Here is a 25,172-nt window from a genome sequence, read left to right as displayed (position 1 = left end):
AGTGCATCTTTTTTTTTTTTTTTTTACATTAATATAAAATTAGTTTAAGAATTTCAGTCTCAGAGGCAATAAACAGCAAGAAGCTTGGAAAACAAGGGTTTTGGAGCAGTAAGCATGTGAAATGGTGCAACCAGGTGTTGGAGTGCAAGCGTTTGTTAGATTGCAGCCCTTAAAGGAGTAGTTCACTTTAAAAAAAAAAAAAAAAAAAAAACTTTTGCTGATAATTTACTCACCCTCTTGCCATCCAAGATGTCCATGTTTTTCTTTCTTCAGTCGAAAAGAAATTAAGGTTTTTGATGAAAACATTCCAGGATTTTTCTCCATATAATGGACTTCAATAGGAACCAAACGGTTCAAGGTCCAAAAGACAGTTTCAGTGCAAACTGCAAACTGTTCAAAGGGCTTTAAACAATTTCAGACTATGAATAAGGGTCTTATCAAGCGAAACGATCGCTCATTTAAAAAAATAAATAACAAAGTTTAAGTTTTATAAACTCAAATGCTCGCCTAGGTCTGTTCTGTGATGAGCGTTCGTGACTCTCCTGTTCGAACTCGTTCATCAAAGTGAACAAATCTTTTTTCGTGTCATTTGGTTCATTCAACAAACGAAATGAATGAGTTGACTCTGGAAAAGATTCGTTCATTTTGATGAACGAGTTCGAATAGGAGAGTCACGAACATGCCGTACCAGAGCAAGGTGACCATTTAAGCTTATAAAACTTAAACTTTATTATTATTTTTTTTTAAATGAGCAATCGTTTCGCTTGATAAGACCCTTATTCATAGTCTGAAACCGTTTAAAGCCCTTTGAACAGTTTGCACTGAAACTGTCTTTTGGACCTTGAACCGTTTGGTTCCCATTGAAGTCCATTATATGGAGAAAAACCCTTTTTTTTCAACTGAAGAAAGAAAGACATGGATATCTTGGATGACATGGGGGTGAGTAAATAATCAGCAAAAGTTTTTTTTAAAAGTGAACTACTCGTTTAAAAATGCAATAATGAAATGCGATTTTACTTTGATCAGTGCAATTCAAATGAGCTTATTTATACCAATATGATTTTACATATACAGTACATATATCCATTGAAGATATGAAGATTGATGAAAGTTTGGTCAAGTAAAGTGCTGTGTCGGGTTTTTTTCTGTATTGAACAGAGCCTTTGAAACTTTAATGACCATAACAACTAAATAAAATAAAAGCATAATAGTGTGAAATACTGCAAATAATGGAAGTTTTGAAAACATGGGCTGTTTTTTTCTTCTTATTTCTTCGCGTGTTATTCAATCCAGTCATTGCTATTATTCCATGAGAGAAAGCTTGACTTGCACATAAAAACTCATTTCCACGTACCTGCCTGATATTTTACGTTCGTCCATGCGGCACATAAGAACTGCGCGATCACATGAAGCCAAACGTGTTCATTTGCTGCTTCTACATGAGTCCACAGCACGGCTCTTTTGTGTTAGTCGTGTCCTCCTCTGGTGCTCTCAGCTTCAGTAGAGGTGGATCTCCACTGGCTGGGGTAAAGTACACTGCATTGGGGGCCGCGTCCTGCTGTAGCGATATAATGGGTTCCAGTGGCCCTTCAGGGACGAGCTCATCCTGAGGGCCAGCAGACAGGGGTAAAGGAGGTGCTGGGTGTTTCTGTAGTTTAGCCGCAGCTCTCTGCCGCTTGAGATCTGCGAGCGTGTGGTGAGATCTCTCTCGGCTCATGCTGTCCCCGCTGGTAGCATCCGAATCCGGAGTGAGCTGATAGGATGCGCTGCGATCCCTGCGGCCCCCGCCCTGGAGTTCTCCAGGAAGTGAGGAGGAAAAGGCCGCTGTGCTGCCGTTCCCCAAAACCTGAGCTCCGTTTTCCACCTCCATAACCTCTAATGGATGAACAGGGGTGGCATTAGTACCGGACACCTAAAGTGAAGGAGAGGAATGTACAAGAAAATTCACCAAGGATGGTCAAATCGATACAGTATATCTATATGTAAGACACAAACACATCACTGAGCTCAATAGAGGCTCTCAAACATAAGATCAGTTCGCTATTTACACGATAATTCTATTTTTCATGAAATCATTACATTCAAAATAGCCATAAACAGTCATTGCCAAAGCAGTTGGAAAACGTGGAAAATATTATCAGAACTGACTAATTTAAAGGGCCAGGGGCCTCATTTATAAAACTGAGCGTAGAATCCTTACAAAAAGTGGACGTGCGCTCGAAAGCCAAAAATGTTGTACGCAAAAAAATATTCAGGCTTATAAAACTATTCGTACGCCAGAACCTGGGCAGAATTGGAAGATTATGCGCACATACGTCTCCACCCCGAAATAACCATATATGGAGATTATAACACCTAGTTTTACTATGCATATCCTCATCTGCATATCATTTGCATATTCATCCACATGATAACATGTTTAACGGTACAAGACATTAGGAAAATATGAAATGCGAATGTTCCGTCACATTACATTAATAAAAATCATTTAGTAGCCCATCCTTCCCTTGTTTTTTAAAATAAATAAAATAAAATAGTGCAAAATTTTTCTCAATCTTTTCCACTGGCCAAATAGTATTTTAATTGATTTATATTTTTAATGGAAACAGATAGACCTTGTTGTGCATTATTTGCATGAAACCATTTTCTCAGACAATCTGCTATCAGGATAAGCAATTATCTATGTAGTTAACACATTAAAACACAGACAGCATGCCAGAGGAAGTGTTCAAAAGCATCACATCCGAAAAGAAATATTTATATTTACTGAATATAAAAATGTTGTAACTTCTCAGTCATGGTTTCATGTAGTTTAAGTGTTTAACACCATTAATGAGAATGGCATATTTCATCTAAATGTTTATATCAGAAGTAAAACATAGTTTAGATCATTCATTTATTTATTTAAACTGTTATTGTAATCATGCACTGTATTTATGATGAACTCATAATGAAGATTTACGGTTTTACTTCATCTGCGTCAGTTTCACTAAACGGCCCAATATATATATATATGAAAAACTTTACTAGGTTTGCAAAGTTGACAACTGTGAAAACGGTCCATAGAAGGGTAGGAGTTATTAGAATAAACATAATATATTTTATTATTATTAGAAAGTGGACTAAAGGGGAGCTAAGAGATAAATATTCAAAACATCTGTATGCTTCTTTCATTGTACCCCTCTGTAATATTTTGATAAAGCTCTTTTCGCTTGAATTTCATCACTTGGCCCCAATCAACATTTTTATGTAGACGACAAACAGATCTATATCATTTTGAAATCTGGTCAAAGTCTTGCTTTCTTTTCAGCTCTACAGTATTTTCCAAAAAAAAAAAAAAAAAAAAAAACTTTATTTTTTTTTCTTAATAGTAATTAGACCAAAATAACCAAAAAGGATAAGGTCTTATTTTTTTAATAAGCATGACTGGAAGCTTAGCGCGTTCCCAAACTGTCATATTTCAGAAGGTTTTAAATGCTAAATAAGCCCATTTCTCACCAGTGCAGCGTGCAGGTTCAGTTCTGCATCCGTCTGTCTGTCTTCATCATCATCCAGGGCATCTGTCTGTCTTCCTCTCTCTTTCCACACCATGGCTTCCTTCTGATGCTCTCTGCGGTACAGACTGCTGCGCTCATTCACACTGCTGCGCCTCACTACTTTACTGTAAACACAATCCACACAAAGAAGAGCTCACACACTGTTTCAGAGGGGTTCTTTATATTATCATTATTAATTGTATATTAAAGAGCCCCTATCATAGCATTTGAAATGTTCCAATTTTTGTTTTAGGAGTTCCCAAAAACAGTTTAAAGTCCCTGTGAACCGGAAGTTGCAAACGACTTTTCTCCAGTGTTGTGACGTATTTCAGAGAGAAACGGAATACTAAATGAGGCAAAATAGTAGGTGTGGCTTTTTTTCCAACTAGCACCTGATTGGATCTAGAGAAATGGGTGTTTCACTCTGAAATGGAGGATGACGCAAGTTTACACACGCTGTCAATCAATGCTCGCTCGGCGCTCACAAACACACAGCAGCTGTCAGTTGGAGGGGCGTGGTTATGGATGTTAAGGAGACACCCAAACTGTAAAGCCTACGTCATCGGGCAAGGTCCTCCAATGCAGAGGGGAGGGCCATTTTCAAAATTTGATTAAAGATTACGAAGCCAAAAAATGTTTTTGTGTGGATTGACTTGTCTTGCATGTCTGAATTGTTCACCACAAAACGATCAATTTAGGCAAACAAAGTAAGTATGGTCAATTTTGATTTCATGGGGACTTTAACATGCATGCAAGGATAAAAAAACACTTTATTTGTCTTATAATATGCATTTATTTTTAACTGATTTGCTCACCGACTCCCAAATGATTCGTACATGACTCATTTTTCCAAACAGATACACGCGCACACACATACTGCCTCGGGGCCCGATGCAACAAAACCGTTCAAAACCCATAAAAGCAACAATTGTTAATAATACTTACAGGTTGTGATTCGAAGGAGGAAGCTGATCCATATACACTGGGTAAGTAAGTTACTGAGCCCTCCTTCAGGAAAAACCGTTTGCGAATCCACATTTGAATTCATTTATATTTTTGAACGATTCGTCATTAAAATGATGACAACACAATCGGGCTATACTGTTGTGGTATCGTTGCAAATATGAACTCTAACCACCGATTCTTCACATGCTCGTCCCTGGTAATTGAAAACAAAGTGGCTGAACTGTCTTTGCATTGTAGAACACATCGTCTTCTCGACATGATGCTATGATGAAGTATTTGAATGTGTAGACTTCAAGTTTACACTTCCGTCTGCGCGCGGCCAATATGTATCAACGTCACGATGTAACAGCTAATGACTCGTTTCAAAAACAATTAATTTCATAGACTCAGAGTCGTCTCTCACTTTTGAAAGACAATAACTTTATATACGGTGCACTTTCAGATATTAATCTTTGCAGGATGTTTTCATTCCCTTAGAGCTATAATCCACACTACATGAAAAGTCATTTTCAAAAATCCATGATAGGGGCTCTTTAAGATCACAATTGGCATGATAACACTATTATTTAATCATGAAAAATGCCAACTACAGCATTACAGTGTAAACGATAACGCAACTGAGCGATGCAAAAAAAATACAGCAGTCCAATCACAGACAGCGAGGCTGTTTCCATGGTTTTGACAACATGCTCTGTTGCAAATGATCATTTTATGCTGTGGTAACAGTTTCTTCTTAAATATAAAGGGGGAATCAATTCTATTTTGAATACAACCGTCACAAGCTCTCAAGTCTTTTGTTTTGCTCTTAGTTCTCACCCTCTGCTGCCCGTGCTGGACACTCGTCTCTGCAGTGTGTTCTTGTGTTTGTCCTGACCCTTCATGATGGCATCATGCTTGTGTTTCAACTCCATCATTTTGGCCCGGACCTCCTCATCAGTGCACACATCTGCAAAACAACACAAGTAGTATCGTGAAGCCTCCTGCCAAGTCAGTCTTGATCAAGCATGTGGGATGTGTCGTTTACCCAGAGGAGTCTCGTCCAGCTCAGACTTGGCGTTTAAACTCGCACCGTTAGCCACCAGCAACTCCACCATATGGATCTATAAGAGCAGAAAGACACAATCGCAGAAGAATAAACATCAATTTTGCTATTAAAGTCAGTATAATCATTTCAACTAACAGCTTTATGATTTAAAGGTCCATTACATGTTTGAAATGGCTAAGTTTGCCATTTATTACTTACTAATCAGAAGGTGGGGCAGGACATTTTGAAAAAGGCAAAGAACCTTTCCTTAATTTCTCAGTCATGGAATATTATTGGTTAGTTGTTATTGCCAATTAAAAGGTAGACAGTTTTAATACTGGTTGAAACTCTTCACATCCTAATAGCCAGTGTTACTAAGTAATCAGTAACTGTAATTTAATTACTTTTCCCTTGAAAATGTAAAGTAAGGGACTACTCTTCATTTATCTGTAATTTAATTACAGTTACTTCTGATGTAATTAAGGTAAATACTGTGTATAGATCAATCCGATCTCACAGCGATTCGTATGCATTTTATAAGGTGTCTAAATTGTACGACCGCACTTGTACAAATTCGTATGAATTATTGTAAAATATGTATGAAAAAAGTGTGAAATGTCATGAGATCAGACATAAAACTTACAGGTTTTATGTGGATTTAACATCAAAATGTATTGTCTGATGTTAAAAAGTATGTTTTTATAATGTAACCTTCTCCACCTTGGTCTGTTAACTTAACTGTCACCGTCCCACAGGTGGGACGTTTGCCACTATATTTTTAAAACAATAATATCTTAGTAAATACCTTAAATAATATTGACAAACTATATATCATTTGAAAGCTTACAATCTCTAGTTTCCATATTTGGTGACTGATTTTCAAAATATATTACAGAGGAGCCATAATTTATCAATATAAAACAAGAATATTTTCATACTCATAAGGCGTGTTCAGACCTTTATTTTAAAATAGCAGTAAACATGAAAAATCATGAAAAAATGGTAGATACCTCAGTTTGTTTTCATGCCAAAAGTTCAAAAGATAGAATCCATTCAATTATTTTGGAAAAAAAAGGTCTGAAAAGTTTAAAATATCAAGAAAAAAATAATAAATTCACCATTTGTGACGTGGCAGCTAGCTATGACTTACATGCGTGTTCTTTGTATGTGTTTCTTAGTGGTTCAATTCATATCAAAATCTGCCAAACTTCCCATGCTACTTCTGAATAGGATCTCTACTTCAGAAATTGTATGAAAATTGTGAAAATAATGGTTCATATCACTCAAAACACGAATGGAAATGCAGGCGCCCTTATATGGGCAGTAATGGAGTCTGGTTATGCCCTAGTGAAAAAGTTTGGTACTGCGCTCAAACAAAATCTTACTGAAAGCTCATTTTTTGAGATATCAACCTAAAATTTGAAACACAACTTGTTCATATTTTTGGCTTTGATCTTTCTGACATTTTAGAGTAGCCCAGGTTTTGAAAATATATATTTTATGTAAAATATGAATAATTAATATTTTTACATTGTACATTTCCATAAACTCAAACTTCTATAACTTTTTTTCTGTTTCACTTTCTTAATTTATTTCACTTCTACAATTGCATTCTTGAATTACAGCCATTTAAGTTCGAAATGTGCATTTTCATGTCTATTCAAAAAAGGGGGGGGTGACAGTTAACAGGTTAAAGATAATTCATGCAATTTTATAGTATTTATTTGAAAGAATTAAAACAGATTCATGTCTATCCTTGTATTATTCAGCTGGTTGAGATTGATTAGGGGATTTTGAAAGTAATTAGTAATTAAAAGTAATTAAATACATTTTAGAGAGAGTAATTAGTACAGTAATCTAATTTTGAAGAGGTAATTAGTAACTAGTAATTAATTACTTTTTTAGAGTAACTTAACCAACACTGCTGATAGCAATCAATAATAGAAGTGGTCGAAATGCTAAAACATTTGGAAGTCACAGGAACAAAAACCTACCTACCTGCCAGACTTATGCGTTTCTATGTCAACACTATCAATGGCAAAATTAATCTACAGCAGCATGGTACAACTAGAGCTCTGTAAGTAGTTTACGTTCATTATTATTGTAATGTTATGTGCTTTGAGACATGGGGAAATTTAATGCCGTCTCATTTCGTGACACTTTGCAGATGCTGCTGCGTTTTTGAAGGAAACGTGGCTTTGGAGAGCGCTCTGAAGGGAGGGTGGGATCTTATGCTTTCAAAGCTAGCTTGCTTGCTATTGCTAGCCTGTTTGACACTGCCTACCCTTCCTTAAATGGCAGGTTGTATTAAGGCAGGGGCGCTCAATCCTGTTCCTGGGGATCTACCTTATAACAAATTTTAGCACCAACCCTAATCAAACACATTTGTATCAGCAAATTAAAATCTTTCATAAATTACAAAGAGGCGTGTTGGAGCAGAGAGTGTTTACCCGTTTATTGTTTTTTAACCTGCCTTCCAAAAAAAAAAAAAAAAAAAAAAGTAGTCTGTTCTGATTGGCCAGCCGGGTCCCAGCCTGTTGTGATTGATCAACTGCTTAAACCATATCAGACATGTAACGCCCCTTACCATAACCGGCTCGTTTCAGCACTGGAGTCTGTAAATACTACTGTAACTACGCTAACTATGCCAACAGTTTTGCAGTATCAATTCAAGTCATAGTCTGATAATGACAGGCAGAGAACAAGAGAAAAAGCTGATCGACCCAAACCACCATCGCAAGCATGACTTCACAGTTCCTTTTTTATTTTATATCTCTCTTACGTTTCAGATATGAGGTTATAACTGTGTAATTCCTCTACATCACGGTAAAAACTGTGTCTGTTAACACAAAAACTCTTTACTACTCCCTATGAAACTTTGCTTTCTATAAAGTCGGCATGAAATTTACTCGATATTTAGATTTTACTTAAAGGTCTGTACGAAACATATTTAAAAAGTACAATAAGACCAGTAACATAAATATTTAAGAAAATAAATGGGGTACATTTTGATATAATAGAGGCTGCCGCCTATAAACCCTCATGAGTCTCAATATTCACCTGTCCCCAGCAGGCGGCAGCATGGAGCGGCGTCCACCCGTCAGCGTCCCGGTCGTCAGGAGAAATCCTGTGCTCGAGCAACAGCTCCCCCACTGACATGTATCCATGAGCAGCAGCTATATGCAGCTACACAGAGAACTGGATCTTCAGTTTTTGTAATATTATAAATGATCGTCCTGTCTGTATGTACTGCGGTCTCTCACCAGAGTGGCCCCCTGCTCGTCCTTCACATTCAGATCACCTCCGCTCGCCACCAGCTCTCGGAGGTCAGACAGCATCGCTTTCTCCTTGGCTCCGCGACATTCGTCAATTCTCTCCTGAGTAATCCCTAATTACAAACATACAAACAGATAGTCAGTACTTTTTGACAACTCTAAATGCATTCCTGTCCAAGTGACATTGCAAAACAGAACTAGTTTATGAGCTTTTAAAGGTAATGTTCATCAACACTGCACATTTGAGGTTTGATTTGGCTCAATATTGGGTAAATTATAGGCAATCCTCACCCTGCTCTGCCATGATCATCTCTATGAGCTCTAGTGTAGCCTCGTCCTCACACAAATCATACGGCATGTTTCCATCGGCATTCACCGCCAACAGATCTGCACCCCTAAACGCATGAACAAGACAGTCTGCATCACAGTTTTAAAGAATAAAAGTTGTGTATGACAAAATGCAGTAAGATCTGCATGACAAATATACTGAGACTTACGCTTCTATCAGCATCTGGACGAGGTTAGTGTGCCCGCAGGTGGCCGCTGCATGTAAAGGGGTCCATAGCTCACTGTCACACGCATTCACGTTTGCGCCCGCGTCCAGAAGACAGCGGGCTACATCCAAAAAATCATCTATGCAGCTCTGTGGAGAAACAGCTGTATGAATTCTGGGCTGTAGAAAACATGATTCAATAGTAGGGATGTGCCAAGACAGTCGGCTGAGTCCTCCAACAACCAACTAGTTACTAGATAATATACCATTACCGACAGATATTTGGCTTTTTTTAATCAATGATTTCCTGTTTGGTCATTAAGTGTCTGAAGCAGACTTTTGATGGCGCCAAGACTTTTGTTTTGTAAAATGTTCAATGTACACGTATTCTTCCTTTTTGGTTAAAGCAATCTGTGTAACTCTTTTAATTTATTCTTAGCTAAAAACACTTAGTTCTTTCAAAAATATATGTGCTCATTAATGTATATTTACTTCGTTCAAGTCATAAAGTATTCTCGTGAGTGTACAATATGCCATTGAAAATACACACGGGTAAGGGGTTCTAATGTCGGTCGCCATGTTGCCCCTCCATCTTGAAAGTACATTAGCCAAAGAGGGACATTCCCGTTAATTCAAGCTTCGCCTTTCGCGTTTACGTTTGAGTTAACACTCATGGACGAGGTCGAACTGGAAGCCATGTTAATCTTGGACTACACTGGCCAAAAACGAAATCGGAATTGAGAGGAACCGAAACTATTATTCACTGGATGATCATATACATTTTCACCGCTAGATGGGGGTAAAAATCACACAGTGTAGCTTTACGTGTGTATATTTTTTTTATTTTATTTAAATATAATTTAATTAATAATATAATTAGTGCATCAGTTTGAATGCAGATACTGCACTGTGTGAAAATTATATTCTAAAGAAGATGAACCAGTCTGCAGCCCAACAAATGGATACTTCAACTCTGGAAAGATGAATGTGTATTTAAAATGGGTCATTTATGTAGAAGAAAAGTGAAATTATTTTTGAATTTGGAGATTTCTAGACTGAGAAAAGCCAGAAAATAACATTTTTGGCTTATGTGGATGAAAGACAACAACTCCCAGAATGCACTTGCTTCGCTGCCCTAGGAGGCCACACCTACCGGTAACAGTAGGTAGCGCAGTAGGTAAAAAACAAGTCTAGGCTACTAGTGAGTCTCCGTGATGAGTCTGCCCGAAAATGTGTTTCGAGACCGCCCAAAATGTCCTGGATTCGGCTTTTGCGTTATACACTCGCCATTTATAGTGTTTACTGTGGCGAGCAGGACAAGTGGGAGAACGACGCGAGGCCGGTGGCATGATTACCGATGAGCAACACCTGTAAGACGCACCGGTCTTGTATCTCTCACAAAGGAGCGGGAATTTTCTTATCAATGGTAAAACGCACATCAACCGATCGCTTGTTTAGCGTTTATGCAAATACTACATTCAGATTTACCAATCGGAATAAATTCAGTAAGACTGAAACAAAAGCTGTGCATGTAAATGAATGGCGACTGCAGAAAGCAAAAGCTGAATCTCGGACATCGAGGGCTGGACATGTTCGGGAAACAGAGGATGGTAACCCCTACTACTCAGCTTTCTCCACAGAACAAGAGCCTGCTACTGTAGCGTAGCTAGTTAGCTTCCAAAACAAGATGGCTGACACTATGTGTCCATTCTGTGAGAGAGATCCCACCCTCTATGGGCGGGTTGAGAACATGCGAGACAGTAGTCTACTACTGACTGTAGTCTTTAGCCTCAAGCCAAAAAATCCTCAATGATGCAAAATGACGATTTTTGCATCATCAGAGGATTTTTTCCAGACAAAAAAACCCATAAATCTCTCGATATGAGGGTGTAAAAGCACGGTTATTCGAAAATACTACAGGTTTTCTACTATGCTAAATCCTGAAGAATCCATTTAACTGAAAATATTACTTCAGTGAAGGTAAATTCTTTTATCATGAGTCATGACTTACACCAACTTTTTTGCTTGTGCTCCTAAATTTAAATAATGCTTAGTCACAGCAATTCCTTAATGGTCACGTACACGCAGATGATGTAAATGTGTGTTTGTGTCCATGAGTGTGTACCTGATGTAGCGCAGTGAGCCCGTCCTCATTGTACAGGTCTGGACTGACTCCATTATTCAGCAACTCTCGTACTGCCAACAGACACAAAAGCTCTAAAGTCACCAAACCTACGAACTCTAAACATTTTGAACAAATGATGACATAAAAGGGAAAGTTCATCCAACAAAAAAAAAAAAAAAAAAGAAGAAAATTCTGTTATAATTGACTCAACCTCATGTGAGTAAATGGCAGAATTTTCATTTTTACTTACACTGTCTTTTCTTTTTTGAAAAGACACTGTGATTTCACTATGATTTTTTTTCCCATACAAAAGGAAGTCAAGAGGGTTGTTTGGACCTATTTACAAATTTGTAATTTGTAAATATACATATTAGAAAACCATGAAAACATATTTTCAAAAAATGTGCCCAGTCTGTGAAATTATTTTGACATTCTAAAAAAAAATTAAACATTAAACTAAAATCACCTAGCATAAAAAGGTGGCTCAGGGAGATGGTACTGAATATGTCAATGGAGAAAATAACATATATTATTAAAGGAAAGGGTAAGACTTTTGAGGATGTTTGGAATCCCTTTAGATCATTCATAGAGAAAGAGGATAGTGACCTGTTTAAAGAGACAATTGAAGATATGTGAGTTTATAGGATATATTTGTATTAGGAGGCCTTAATAGCTTGTACGTGTTTTTTTAATTTTTTTATTTTTTATATATATTTTTTTTTATTTATTTTTATTTTTTATTTTTTTATGTTCATTAATCTTGAAGATGCGAATCCTGTACAAATTGAGATATGCTAAGTTGTAATGATGCGAAAGACATCAATATGTGTCTATACTGTATTTTGTATTTTTGTTCTGGGTGTGTGTGTTTTATATGTCGGTAAAAAAGTTAATAAATATATTGAAAGAAAAGAAAAAAAAACATTAAACTAAAATGTTCACATTTTTGGCTATATCTACATTAATCCGGATAAAATTTTAAATCGCCATTTACGTTTCAAAGCGCTCTCTGTCCACACTACCATCTTCAAACGATTTCTAAAAGTCTCTCATCCACACTCGAACATCTGAAAACAATAAGTTCACCTTACTGCGCATGCATAAAACCTTATAAAATCTCACAGACACAGACAAAACAGACATACTAACGTTCTCATGCTATTCTTCTGCTGAATTATTTTATTCAGCAAAATATCTCACCATGCGTCCAAGGTCACACTCATAAGTTTAGTACAAACTGCACTCAAGTTTTGCTGCAGGACAGCAATTGCGAGTAAATTTGGTCATCTTTTCAGGACTGCGATATGAAGATTGTACAAAGTTTAGACATGTAACAGTGTGAAAGTGAATAGCACAATAACGGTAAACAGATATCTGTGATATCACATGACTAAACATGCGTCATCATTTTCAAATACCTACCATTTTCACATTCTACACTGCAAAGCAAAAATGGCACTTTCAAATTTATCCACTTGGGAAAGAGTTTTCAAAAAGCTCAGTTTTCGCAGAACAAGTGGAAGGAAGGTCAAAATGGAGAGAAAAAGACACATTTTTTAAATGTATTAGTCTGGACAATGCCTTTATAGCAAACCAATCAACTTCCGTTGAAAATATAGTAGGATTATTTTTACTAATGATTTGGTGTTTTGAACTTGTGTTTAACTGTATTATCTGGATTTAACAGCTGATGAAACAGACAGAGAGAGGAAGAGGAGGAGATTTATAACTGCTTTTAAAGGGATAGTTCACTTTGAAATACATTTTTGATACGTTTTAGCTTACCTCAAGGGCGTCTTTGTTTCCACAGTATTTTCAATTTTGACATTTTTCAGTCAAACCGTTGTTGTCTATCAGTCATACACTGGAGGCTAAGGGGGTCCACCAAAAAACATGCACAGAGAAGTCAAATTTAAACATGATTTAATGACTCGTAAATGTAAGTACACATTGATGGCCTAAGACACGAAACGAACGGTTTTTGTGAGAAAACGAACAGTATTTATATCGTTTTTACCTTGTGTAATCACAGTGACGTCCAAGTGATCTGAATCAGTTGTGCAATGTCCAACTGAACCGAACTGAATCAGTTCAATGTTACACCGGAAGTGATCACTTGCGTGTGACGTCACTCAATATTTACACTGAGATTTCGGAAGTTTTACCTTTAACTAAACATATTTAGATATACCGAAATCGTCTTCCATTGCGGTTTCCCGTATATCTAAATATGTTTAGTGAAAGGTAAAACTTCCGAAATCTCTGTATAAACAAAGAGTGACGTAGGCGCGCAAGCGATCACTTCCAGCGCATGCGCAGACCGAAGCGCACGTGCCGTCAAATAATTTTGTCATGGCTATGATTACAAGAGGTAAAAACGATATAAATACTGTTCGTTTTCTCACAAAAACCGCGCGTTTCGGGTCTTAGGCCATCAATGTGTACTTACATTTACGAGTCATTAAATCATGTTTAATTTTGACTTCTCTGTGCATGCTTTTTGGTGGACCCCCTTAGCCTCCAGTGTATGACTGATAGACAACAACGGTTTGACTGAAAAATGTCAAAATTGAAAATACTGTGGAAACAAAGACACCCTTGAGGTAAGCTAAAACATATCAAAAATTAATTTCAAAGTGAACTATCCCTTTAATAATTACATTACTGAGAAGATCTAGCAAGATTTAGCTTGGATTATTTTTTACATTTAAAAACCTGCAGTTTTAACAGGGGTGTGTAGACTTTCTACAGCCACTGTAATAAGGGAAAGAGATTTGCAGTATTGCTACTCTACTCTTACCCTCCTCTATGTCATTCCTGGCGGAAGCCTCCAGTAACGTTATGTTGGTGTGGAAGGTCACCCTTCTGCCTTTCTTCACCCCATCTCCCTTGTGACCACGGGCACTGTCCTTGTCCATCTGCTCCCAGCCTTTCAGCTGCTGCGCGCGTCTCTTCTGCGCCTGCTTCAGGCGCTCAGTGGCCGAAAGACGGCCGATAGTTGCCATTTCTGCTAGCAGCTCTCCATGCTCTGCCATATCTTCCAAGTCAAGACTCTCAACGTCTTCTCAGTCCCTTCAGACACCACGAAGACTGCTTGGACCTTCTGCTGTCTCCTATCACAGACATTCGACTCTCTCAAACCTGCAGATGTGATGTCCAAGTGCCTGATGAGAGCTGCATACAAACTCGTGATCCAATGGGATAATGAAGAGATGCAGGTGACAACCGAAGACGGACCATATTCTTGATAACTTTCCCTATGTGGACCAAGAGGACAGGTTCTGTAAAGAAAGAGCGAAAAGTTCAGATGTCTTGCATTTTAAGTGAATTTACACACCGGAAATACAGAAAGAAAGATTTAAGGTAAATATTATATTTGAACTGTGTTATAGATTAAACTAGTTTGAATGAGATAATATTTACCACTCCTAATACTAGAGGAAGGAGAGAATGAGAACAAATATCAAGAGATATAAAACAATGAATCTGAATGATATAAGAGTTTGTGTGTCTGAATCTGAAACAGAGTTTACTATACATTTTTAAGTAACATGTTAAGTGCATGTTTTACATAACAAATTTGTATGCAAAATCACATCTCTGCTCAGCCAACATGCGTTCTTAAAGGGAAAGCACGGTTCAGGAGATGGGCTTAATCTCTGTCATCATCATCTATTCCTAGGTTTTCCATCTTCAATATGCAATATAAGGGACAATAACTCCCATTGAACCCAAATAACAATATTTAATATTTCCTACATACAGGCTTTAGCTTAGAATTGCTCTCCAAGCATGTCTTTATGGGTCTTAAGTTCTCAATATTCACTGGAGGGAAACAACTGTAGAGTGAAGAGTGGTGAGCTTTGCAAAAAATTGGCGAAAACAGGCAATGGGAAACCGTCTTTTGTTTCTCCTGCATTAAAGGGTTAGTTCACCCAAAAATGAAAACTCCGTCAGTATTTACTCACCCTCGTGTTGTTCCAAACCTCTATGTGTTTATTTGTTCTGCTGAACACAAAGGAAGATATTTGGAAGAATGTTTTAATCAAACAGATCTCATTCCCCATTGACTTACCATTTCTACTATGGTAGTCAATGGGGAATGAGATCTGTTTGATTAAAACATTCTTCCAAATATCTTCCTTTGTGTTCAGCAGAACAAATAAACACATAGAGGTTTGGAACAACATGAGGGTGAGTAAATACTGACAGAATTTTCATTTTTGGGTGAACTGACCCTTTAAGGAATACGCTCATGCTGAATAACGCAGACTAAAAGAAGGGGAAGAGCTGAAGCCTGCCGTTTTCTGTGTTTTAAATGGGACTGAGGTGATCGTAAGTTCATGTACACATTTAATCACACATATTTAAGGGGGGCTTGGTAGAAATGTGGGGGCTAAAGTGTCCCTAATGGCGCTTTTCCACTGCATAGTACGGTACGGTTCGGCTCAGTACGGTTCGACTCTGCGCGGAACAGTTCGGCTCGCTTCGCGTTTCCACTGCATGGTACGTTTTGAGTCGGTACGGATCGGTTCGGTTCGCTTAGCTCTGTTGCTTTCCACTGCATTAGTACCCCTTCAAAGTGTGTGGGACTGATCGTTATTTGCGCGCACCTCTACTGCCATGACATCATCTTAAAAGCGCCACATTTTCAAACCCACAACACAGGAACAATGGAGACTATCGAGGGGATGGTGTTGCTGATTCTCGGTATGTGGTTGTTTTTAACTGCTAGACGGAAAAATGTGTTTAAAATGAGGCTGATGGCAGCAAAACAAAATACTGCTAAAAAAGTGTCTCGTGTCGCAAATCCAATGACGCTAGTAGTGACGCTGGTAGTGACGATTCTGTCTGACCAATCAGTGATCTACAGTGTTTCACATCACATTTTAGTACCGGTACGATACGCTTGGAACCTCAACAGACCAGGTACCATTTAAAGCGACCCGAACCGAACCGTACTGTACCGTACCATGCAGTGGAAAAGCGCAAAAGTGAGCCGTACCGAACTGAACCGTACCGTACTATGCAGTGGAAAAGCGCCATAAAACAGGGCCTACTGTCCACTGTCCTGTCCACAGCCCTGCAGAGTTTATGCTGCGTTTAAACCATGTCATACTTACAGTGGTCTCAAGATGACAACACGTGATGTTGTATTCTGAGCTGTTCACATCTTCGTACACTATGTGTTTTTTAACGATCCACTAGTTTCCCCATAAGCAGGCTGTCAAAAAAACACGTCTCTGTAGGCACCCTAGGCTGTGAGATCTGCACACAAAAACAAATGGGAACAACCACCACTCAAAATCAGCATCTATCGACTCTATGCTTTTAACGGAACAGATAACGGACTCTAGCAAATATCAGATTGTAGGGATTTAGTGTGTGAGTTGCGTCTACTTGTAGCCATAACATTGTAGCCTACTATTAGCAATAACACTAGCCTACGTTCAGGACTAACTTTAGCCGAATAATAATAATAAGCTGTTAGAATATTATTCCAGATAGCTGTTGTTACCTTGAATTTTCCCCATAATGTTAGATCTGTAGCTATATGACTGATTCTGGTACGTTTTATCATACAGCTGCTTCCAGTGAAGCACCAGCTGTATTATATGACATGGCTCGACTGCATATTTTATATAAATCATTATACTTTGTCATCCAAAGCAGCGAAGTTCACATTTTTCAGTTCACAGAATGAGCCATTATTGAGGTAGACCGTCAATCTGAAAATAGTGTGTTTTTGTCACTTTAAGAAATGCGCATGCATGAAACGGGAGGGTGGGGCGAGCTAACTTGATATACCAAGTGTTCACTAAAACACAAAGTAGAGACTAGAAGTTAGAACCAACTTCTAGTAGCGAGATTAGAAAAAATATATATATTTTTATTGTTCATTTTTTTAAGCATCTGTTATGATTATTGTATGATTATTCTTAAATTATTTTATGTAAAGCCCTTTGAATTACCAATTGTGCCATCTATAAACTTGCCTTGCATTACATATATGTAAGGTCTACACACAACAAATGTATGGCCAGTGCGTAGCACTAAAACAATAACAAATATTAAAATGTCTCTGAATGTGTGGATGCTCTTCCAATGAAATTGAAAATTTTCATGTATTCATCGCTAATCAAATATCCATTCACTGATGTAACATAATCAGGACTAAACTTGGTGTGACATAGACGGTTAGCCCCAGGTGTATGTACAAGGTGTAATATGTAAAAAATGGTTGAAAACAGCCACAGGGTTTTATCTATCATATTATTCATGCAAACAAAGGCCATTGCATGGAAGCCTGAATCCACTAAATATTAAAAAAAAAAAAAAAAAAAAAAAAGATAATTGTGACTTTACATCTCACAATTTTGACTTTTCAGAAACACAACTTGAACAACCTGAACACATTTGCCTCATTAATTACTGTTTTGTTTTTGTAAAACCTACATTTGGATCAAACCATTGGATCAAAACTTGTGCAAAAAAGTCTTTAAACTTAAAGTTTTTGAAAGTTATCAAAATGTACTGTAATAATTTACAGTCAAATTGAAAATGCAATGAAATTCTGTCCCCATTTGATACCCATTCTTTGTTATTTAATCTAAACACTCAACGGATCTGGAGAGGCTTGGCCACTTAGTGACGATAAAACAAACATAAAGGCTCTATGATCATTTGTTCAAGATTCTTTGGCATTCATAGGTCAATTATTATCAAAAACATGTTGAACTTTGAAAGCAAGGCTTTTTCTGCACTAATAATGACTTGACACGTGTGTAAGGTGTGAATCTGAGATGGTTAAAGTTGGTGCAGATAACAGCCAGACAAAACTACAACAAATGCATAATCTGAAACAAAACATAATCTGTTAAATCTACGTCATATAACAAATTTCCATTATTTTTTGTCGGCTAGGCTATAGTATATCCTACACATGAATTTTCATTAAAATTCATCTGCTTTCCATCAAATTATGCTCTCTGGATGTTTTATTATAGTGGAAAGCATGTCATTTCAAGTAATTAAAAGGACCAGAAAATGAACTAAACTAAAAAGTACAACATGCATGACCTTTTAAGATCTATAAAAAGTTATCTCTGATAAATGCAAAGTCTTTAACTTTGTCCAAAAGAAGGCTCCTCTAGAAGAAGCATTTTTACAGGTGTAGTTGCCCTAATTTAAAAAGTTTTCAGAGGTTGTATTGTTGACTAGAGTAAAAAAATAAAAATAAACAGTAAGTATGCACGTGATAAGCCAGCTCCTTTTTAGCCCCGTTTTAATACGAGAGTAAACCGCCAAGAAAAGAGATTCATTATTCATAGGCACTAAGCAGATTTAGAGGCGGAACAGCGAGAGTGAGAAGTTCTCCTAATCCAAATGTTCTGGACAGGATCAGCACAGCAGTATAAAGACTCATTCAGCATGTCACGTGCTTTAATGCCAGAAACTTGCCATGCATCTGACCATACAGATCTCACTCATTGTGATAGCGTGATACAGAAATATCACAGGTTAATGACAATAACAGAAGTGCACTATAAGTCATATTAGTCTTTGTTCTTTTTTTTTTCTTTTTTCTCTTGATCTCTTTAAATAGTTTGATCTGCCTGCTACAAATACAAACATTTCAACATAAAACTAAATTATAAAACATTTTGAGATGACTCATTACCAGCGATTTGAGGTCAAGTGACAATGCAGCACATTGTTTGAAACATTTCTCATTGCGTACTGCATCACATTGACACCTATTCATTTTAAAAGCATCAGGAAGTAGTATACATTACTGTATATAGTACAGTAAATATTTTAAAGAATTCAGTGTAAAACACAGCCTGTCACTTTACTGAGAACAGCATTATGAAAATGCATATATTTTCAACAGCTAAAGAAATATTTTGGGTTCAGTAAAAGCTCAATCAACAGAACTTGTGACATATTATGTTGATTGCCAAAAAAAAATTATATATCCATATTTTCTCTTTTTTTAAGAGCAAAAATTTGAGTTATAGTAAGGCACTTAAAATAGTGAATGGGACTTATATTCAATTTTCAACTCTCTCAGCAGAACAACAAACAAACACTGTAAAAAATAATACTGTAAAAAACGGTAAACTACTGGCAGCTGTGGTTGCCAGCATCATACCGTAAAAAATATGGTGTGTTACTGTTTTTGAAATTAACAGCTAAATACCGTATTGTTAGCTAGAGTGTAAAACTTTAATTTAACAGCTATATGCTCTAACACAAAAGCAGTAATACACCGTATTTTTTACGGTATGATGCTGGCAACCACAGCTGCCAGTAGTTTACCGTCTATTTACAGGATTATTTTTTACAGTCAGTAAAAATGCTGATTTAAACAGCTTTACAGATCATACTTGAACAGATGAATGTACTGCAAGTTTATTTATAACAGAATGCTGTTCTGTTAACATGGGCATGGGGAAATATGCACTGCAAACAGTGTTGCCAAGTCTGCTTATTCTAAGCGACTTTGGGCTTGTTCTTTTGTAAAGTCGCTTGCAAATAATGGGAGTCGCGGGTCGCATTTTTTGGGGATTGTTTCTTAAGTGTAGTTGCTTATTTGGGCTTGTTCCCAGCTCGGTGCCAAGCAGATATTTTCTATGTTATTTAAACGTAGGAGTTTGTCTTGCCTGTTCCCTCTCTCCCTTTCCACATTCAAAGAGTTTTTTTCCCACCCACATCCTGCTTTTAATTGGCTCTGACCCAGATGGCAACGAGTACTAGCCAATCAGAGGCAGAGCAGGGCAATTGTTGTTGTTGTTGTTGTTGTTGTTTTCCGGTTAGGAAAAAAATCAGTGAGTGACGTTAAAATGAAAATACGTACGAGTCTGGACCATCGCGACTGATGATGACTGGACTATAGGAGAGTTTTATATATTAATTATGTGTTAGATATTTTAGATATAGATATTACAATTTAATATCGTTTAACCCTTTAACTGTCACTCCCCCTTTTTTCACGAAAATCACTATCCAATGGTTGTAATTCAAGAATGCTTTGGAATATAAACCTATTTGGTCTTGTTTTAAAGAATACATTTGCCAAAATATTTTTGAAGTGAAGTATTATGAAATTAGGAAAGTGAAACAGAAAAAAAGTTAAAAGTTTGAGTTTATGAACATGAAAAATGTAAAAATATAATTATTTCTATTTTATATATATATATATATATATATATATATATTACAAATGACATTTTACTCTAAAACTGCAAGAAAATGTAAGCCAAAAATCTGAAGAAGTTCCAAATTTTAGGTTGATATCTCAAAAATTAGCTTTCAGTCAGATTTTATTTGGGCGCAGTACAAACACTAGATGGACAGCCAAGCTTTATTACAGAAGAAAAATAAAGTGCTTTTACTGTCTATGAGCAAAAGTCGCTTGTTTTGGGCTTGTTTTCACCGGCTTGGTTGCTTATTTGTCTCGCGAGATCTGGCAACACTGACTGCAAACTATGTGCGAAACAGGCGTACAGATGGCCCATTGATCTTGCACATCCATTTTTTTTTTATGTCCCACCTCTGTTCCTGACTGAATATGTCCAAGTGCTTCTCATTTCAGCTCTGACCTGATCCAGACCACGGCAGCATGTCTGATCTTCCATCATGCTGCCACTAGATCTGGACCCTATCTCAACACACTCATAAGCATACATTACCTCCCTTTCCCACTATCTGTCAAAGAGGGAGCAGCACCTGGTGTTTCTTTTGCAACCAGGTACAAAGGCACTTTCCAAGACTAGCTGCTCGACGGTTCAATGTACAGCAAAATAATAACTCAAAACAGTTTAGACAGTATCAGAACCGCCTTAGAAGAGAAGGTTTCCAGACTTGCACCTGGGCTGATTTGGGATGAACTGGACAGTATATTTCTGGGAACTTCTACAATATAGGTCTAGATGCAGCTGTGTGTCTGTGGCTGTGTGTAAGCAGATAAAAACCTCTTGAATCTTATTCAAAACGCTTGTCTTGGGCTTGGAAAGATGTAAATGCAACCAAAATCAGTTCTAAGTATCTTAAAGGAGTAGTTCACTTTAAAAAAAAAACTTGCTGATAATTTACTCACCCCCATGTCATCCAAGATGTCCACGCCATTCTTTCTTCAGTCGAAAAAAAAAAAGGTTTTTGATGAAAACATTCCAGGATTTTTCTCCATTTAATGGACTTCATTGGGTACCAAACGGTTCAATGTCCAAATGACAGTTTCATTGCAGCTTCAAAGGGCTTCCAGACGATGAATAAGGGTCTTATCTAGCGAAATGATCGGCCATTTCAAAAATGACTCGAAAAAAGATTCATTTTGATGAATGAGTTTGAACAGGAGATACACGAATGAGCATCACAGAACAGAGCAAGGCGAGCAATACTGATTATAAAACTTAAACTTTCTTATTTATTTTTGAAATGACCGATCGTTTTGCTAGATGAGACCCTTATTCATCGTCTGGTGTCGTTTAAAGCCTTTTGAAGCTGCACTAAAACTGTCATTTGGACCTTGAACCGTTTGATTCCCATTGAAGTCCATTATATGGAGTCAAAAACCTTAATTTCTTTTCGACTGAAAAAAGAAAGATATGGACATCTTGGATGACATGGGGGTGAGTAAATTATCAGCAAAAGTTTGTTTTTTTTTAAAGTGAACTACTTCTTTAAGAGTCAGTAAACAATTAAGAGGTCACGGAAAGAAAATATTGACAAGGAAAGGAGAATTTCTCACTGCATCTCTGAATACTACTGATAGTGAAAGATGGCGGGCACGAGTTGCACGATTAATCATTAAAAGATTGCAATCTCGATTCAAACACCCACGCAATCTCATATGACAACGATTCGACAACGATTTGACTGTCAATTATTCAATTCTTTTGACAAGTGCAATCACAGCCAACATTGACCAAGAGAGCAGTTGTTTCAAATAGGTATTTAACAGCTTCCCAATCAGTCATACATAGCATCATTATTATTATTATTATTTTTTAGTTTCAGTTATTCAAATGAATTAATAAGTGCTGGGATAAAAGTTTATAGTTTGGATATAAACACTGATGACTACAGTACCAATCAAAATAGAATAAATCACCTTTTAAAAGTAAACCAATGCTTCAAAAGACTATCAATTACATCGTTACACCAGTAGGTGGCGACAGGTGACCGTTAACAAAATGTATGTGTCATTGAATCATAAAGATAAGTTGAAAAACATTGATTCATCCAGTAATGAAACAAGTGTCTGTATGAGTGAGTAACTGAAACATTCATATCAAACCAAGTTATTAAAGTGAATTAAATATTTTAGAAACAAATTGTGATTCTCAATTTATCCAGAATCACGCTGCTCTAGCGGGCACTATCTGTTCCATTGCTTTTAATTGTTTTGTTTTTTTGTGCAATTACTGCCATCCATTTGTCTTTTTAATGCCATGAAGTTATGTATTCTTTACTAATATTGATTTATTTACATTAATATTTACCTTTAAAAGGTTCAAAGACAGTTGTTCAATAGCACTTTTTGAGGTATATGACAACTAAAATTTCAGTATCTTCTAAGCCAAAAAGACAGGCGCATAATGCTGGATATGACATATTGCTGTATAAAATGTCTGTTAAATGTGTAAAGGCAAGATCATTTTAGATTTCTTTTCATGTAGAAGACCTAATACAAAACCTTACATTGACAAATTCTTTAACACAAACACTGATTAATCGACGTTACTCATGGTGCTGCTGTTATAATATCTAGAGAGTTTACTGACTTAGGGTTCCCATTGTCATGGAAAACCTATTTCTAAAATTGCAGGTTCCAGGCCCCCCCAAAAAAGTGGAAATAAAATGGATCCTTCAAAAAAATCTTTAAATTTCCTGTGAATTGTGGTATTTGTTCTGGTTAAGCTGAGCTGAAAAAATGTGATTGGCACAGTGCACAGATAGGCTAGCCTATTCCAAGTATTCACATTTCCAGTAATTCGCCTTCCTTTTTTTCTTGCTTAAAACACATTACACAAAGTATTCAAAAATCATTTTTAATATATATTCTTGTGTAATTTTATTAAGAATCGAAGTTAATCGTTATGAATTTGCAATAACTGCTTTAGGATTTAATCGAAAACATATGAATATGAGTATGTATAACCAACCATTATAAGCCACTTTAATGCTTGGTTATGCCAAAAGCATGGTACCTTGATATATACCCCATGGTAATGAAGGTGACCATACATCCATGTAACGTTACGACATAACCATAGGCTACTTCAAGGAGCAAGAATGGTAGGCTACTTTGTTACAAAAAAAGAAAAGAAAAAAGAAAAAAAAACATGGCAAAACTATCGTACCATGTCAAAAATGTGGTGACACGAGTGTTAAAAAAGCATTATTCGAAATGTTCTATTTCCTGTTTACTAGCATAATGCTAACCTGTCTGAAAAGCAGAGTTCATTCCAACTTCACAGGCTACCTCATACGAACATAAAACCGATACAAGATTACTTGAACATATCATCGTATTGAATCAATCATTCAGTAATAAAGCCATTTAGCGTTAATTTTAATGCGTGTGTTAGTGTCAGTGGCCCGTGAACGCACCTGAACACACACCTGTCATTTGACCACCTTGTCATGTCACAACGCCTCTGTCTCACCTGTTGCTTCAGCTCAACACAATCGGTAAATTCATGTCCGTCTGATCACGTTTAAGTCCTTTTCGTCAGCTTTTGGGGTAATTAAAATAAAACATGACACTCCATAACAGCCGTTTCGCCCTTCGATCCGTTTAATCTACTCGCTGCATCCCGACAGTCGGCGCTACCCCACACACACACACAGTGGGAGTTAGCACAGAAAGGGAATGTGCTGCTGGCAAAAGGCTTTAAGATTTTAAGAAATTTACTGAATAATAATTATTCTATTATATCGCTCTGATGTTTATTTATAATAAAAATGTCTGTGCCCGTGTTATTATTGTTCAGGTGCAACTTGTCCAGATCTTCGATGTTGCAATAGACGGCGTTATTCCCTGATACCTGTTACTTTTTTCAGCGCAGTTCAAGTTGAACCAATCACATGCGTTGTGATTATCAAATGGCGATTTTTGTTGAAATATTTTTTTAGAGATCGCTGGGCAGAATTGTATTTATGTCGGACAGAAATCCTTTTCATTCACAGTGTTTTAACAAGTGTATTTTATTTCTTTGTGTTGCCTACAAAAACTCCTAATTATTCAAAAGACGTCCTGAGATGAAGCTCTCATTGGGAACAATGCCTTCTGCGCAGTCAAGCGCCCCCTGCTTGTTTTTAAAGGGACATTTCTCCCAAAATGAAACTTTTGTCATCACTACTCACCCTGTTGTTCCAAACCTTTAGTTTCCTTTTCCCCATAATATTCTTTTTCTTAGGCAACTATGTAAGTCAATTAGGCTTATACCATCAATGTCTGGTTTCTTCTTCTGGTTTCTTCAACATTCTTTAAACTATGTTATTTTGTGTTCAACAAAAGAAATAAACTCATACAGGGTTGGAACAACTTGGGATGAGTTAAAATTACAGAATTTTGGAGATACTAATGGAATTTTCATTTTGGGTGAAATAGCCTTTGTTTACAACGTGTACTGGGGGCATTACTGTAACAAATTATAACAGAGAACAGGGAGAAATATCGTTTTGTGTTGTGTTGTTGCAAATAGCCTTTACAGTAACTTTGAGTTGCAAGCATTCTTTATTG

General features: G+C 36.9%; 1 protein-coding gene across 4 annotated transcripts; it reads right to left on the bottom strand.

Annotated features, from left to right (window-relative positions):
* Positions 1 to 920: 920 nt before the first annotated feature.
* ppp1r16a (protein phosphatase 1, regulatory subunit 16A) lies at positions 921 to 24,301 on the bottom strand. Of its 4 annotated transcripts, none has more exons than XM_039685456.2 (12): positions 24,038 to 24,301; positions 16,543 to 16,687; positions 14,220 to 14,700; positions 11,420 to 11,490; positions 9,299 to 9,444; positions 9,093 to 9,196; positions 8,790 to 8,914; positions 8,587 to 8,712; positions 5,527 to 5,602; positions 5,319 to 5,448; positions 3,499 to 3,661; positions 921 to 1,912 (listed from the first exon to the last, which is right to left on the bottom strand). In XM_039685456.2, exons 3-12 carry the CDS (start codon positions 14,452 to 14,454, stop codon positions 1,436 to 1,438), a joined length of 1,653 nt encoding a protein of 550 aa, XP_039541390.2. In that variant the 5' UTR covers positions 14,455 to 14,700; positions 16,543 to 16,687; positions 24,038 to 24,301; the 3' UTR covers positions 921 to 1,435. The 4 variants fall into 4 exon arrangements, with proteins under 4 accessions (XP_039541390.2, XP_039541391.2, XP_039541389.2 ...); XM_039685457.2 differs by having other exon boundaries at positions 24,050 to 24,301; XM_039685455.2 differs by having other exon boundaries at positions 24,094 to 24,301.
* Positions 24,302 to 25,172: the final 871 nt, after the last annotated feature.

Source organism: Pimephales promelas, chromosome 17, assembly GCF_988280905.1.
Source record: "Pimephales promelas chromosome 17, fPimPro1.hap1.1, whole genome shotgun sequence".
NCBI lineage: Eukaryota > Metazoa > Chordata > Actinopteri > Cypriniformes > Leuciscidae > Pimephales > Pimephales promelas.
This window is presented reverse-complemented; position numbering and strand designations above follow the sequence as displayed.

Excerpts from the sequence above, each read along its gene's own strand:
- ppp1r16a (XM_039685456.2), bottom strand. The coding sequence starts at position 14,454 with ATGGCAGAGCATGGAGAGCTGCTAGCAGAAATGGCAACTATCGGCCGT. Across the intron at positions 8,915-9,092 it reads GATGATCATGGCAGAGCAGG|GGATTACTCAGGAGAGAATT; the intron begins GTGAGGATTGCC and ends GTTTGTAATTAG. Across the intron at positions 1,913-3,498 it reads TGAACCTGCACGCTGCACTG|GTGTCCGGTACTAATGCCAC; the intron begins GTGAGAAATGGG and ends CCTTCACTTTAG.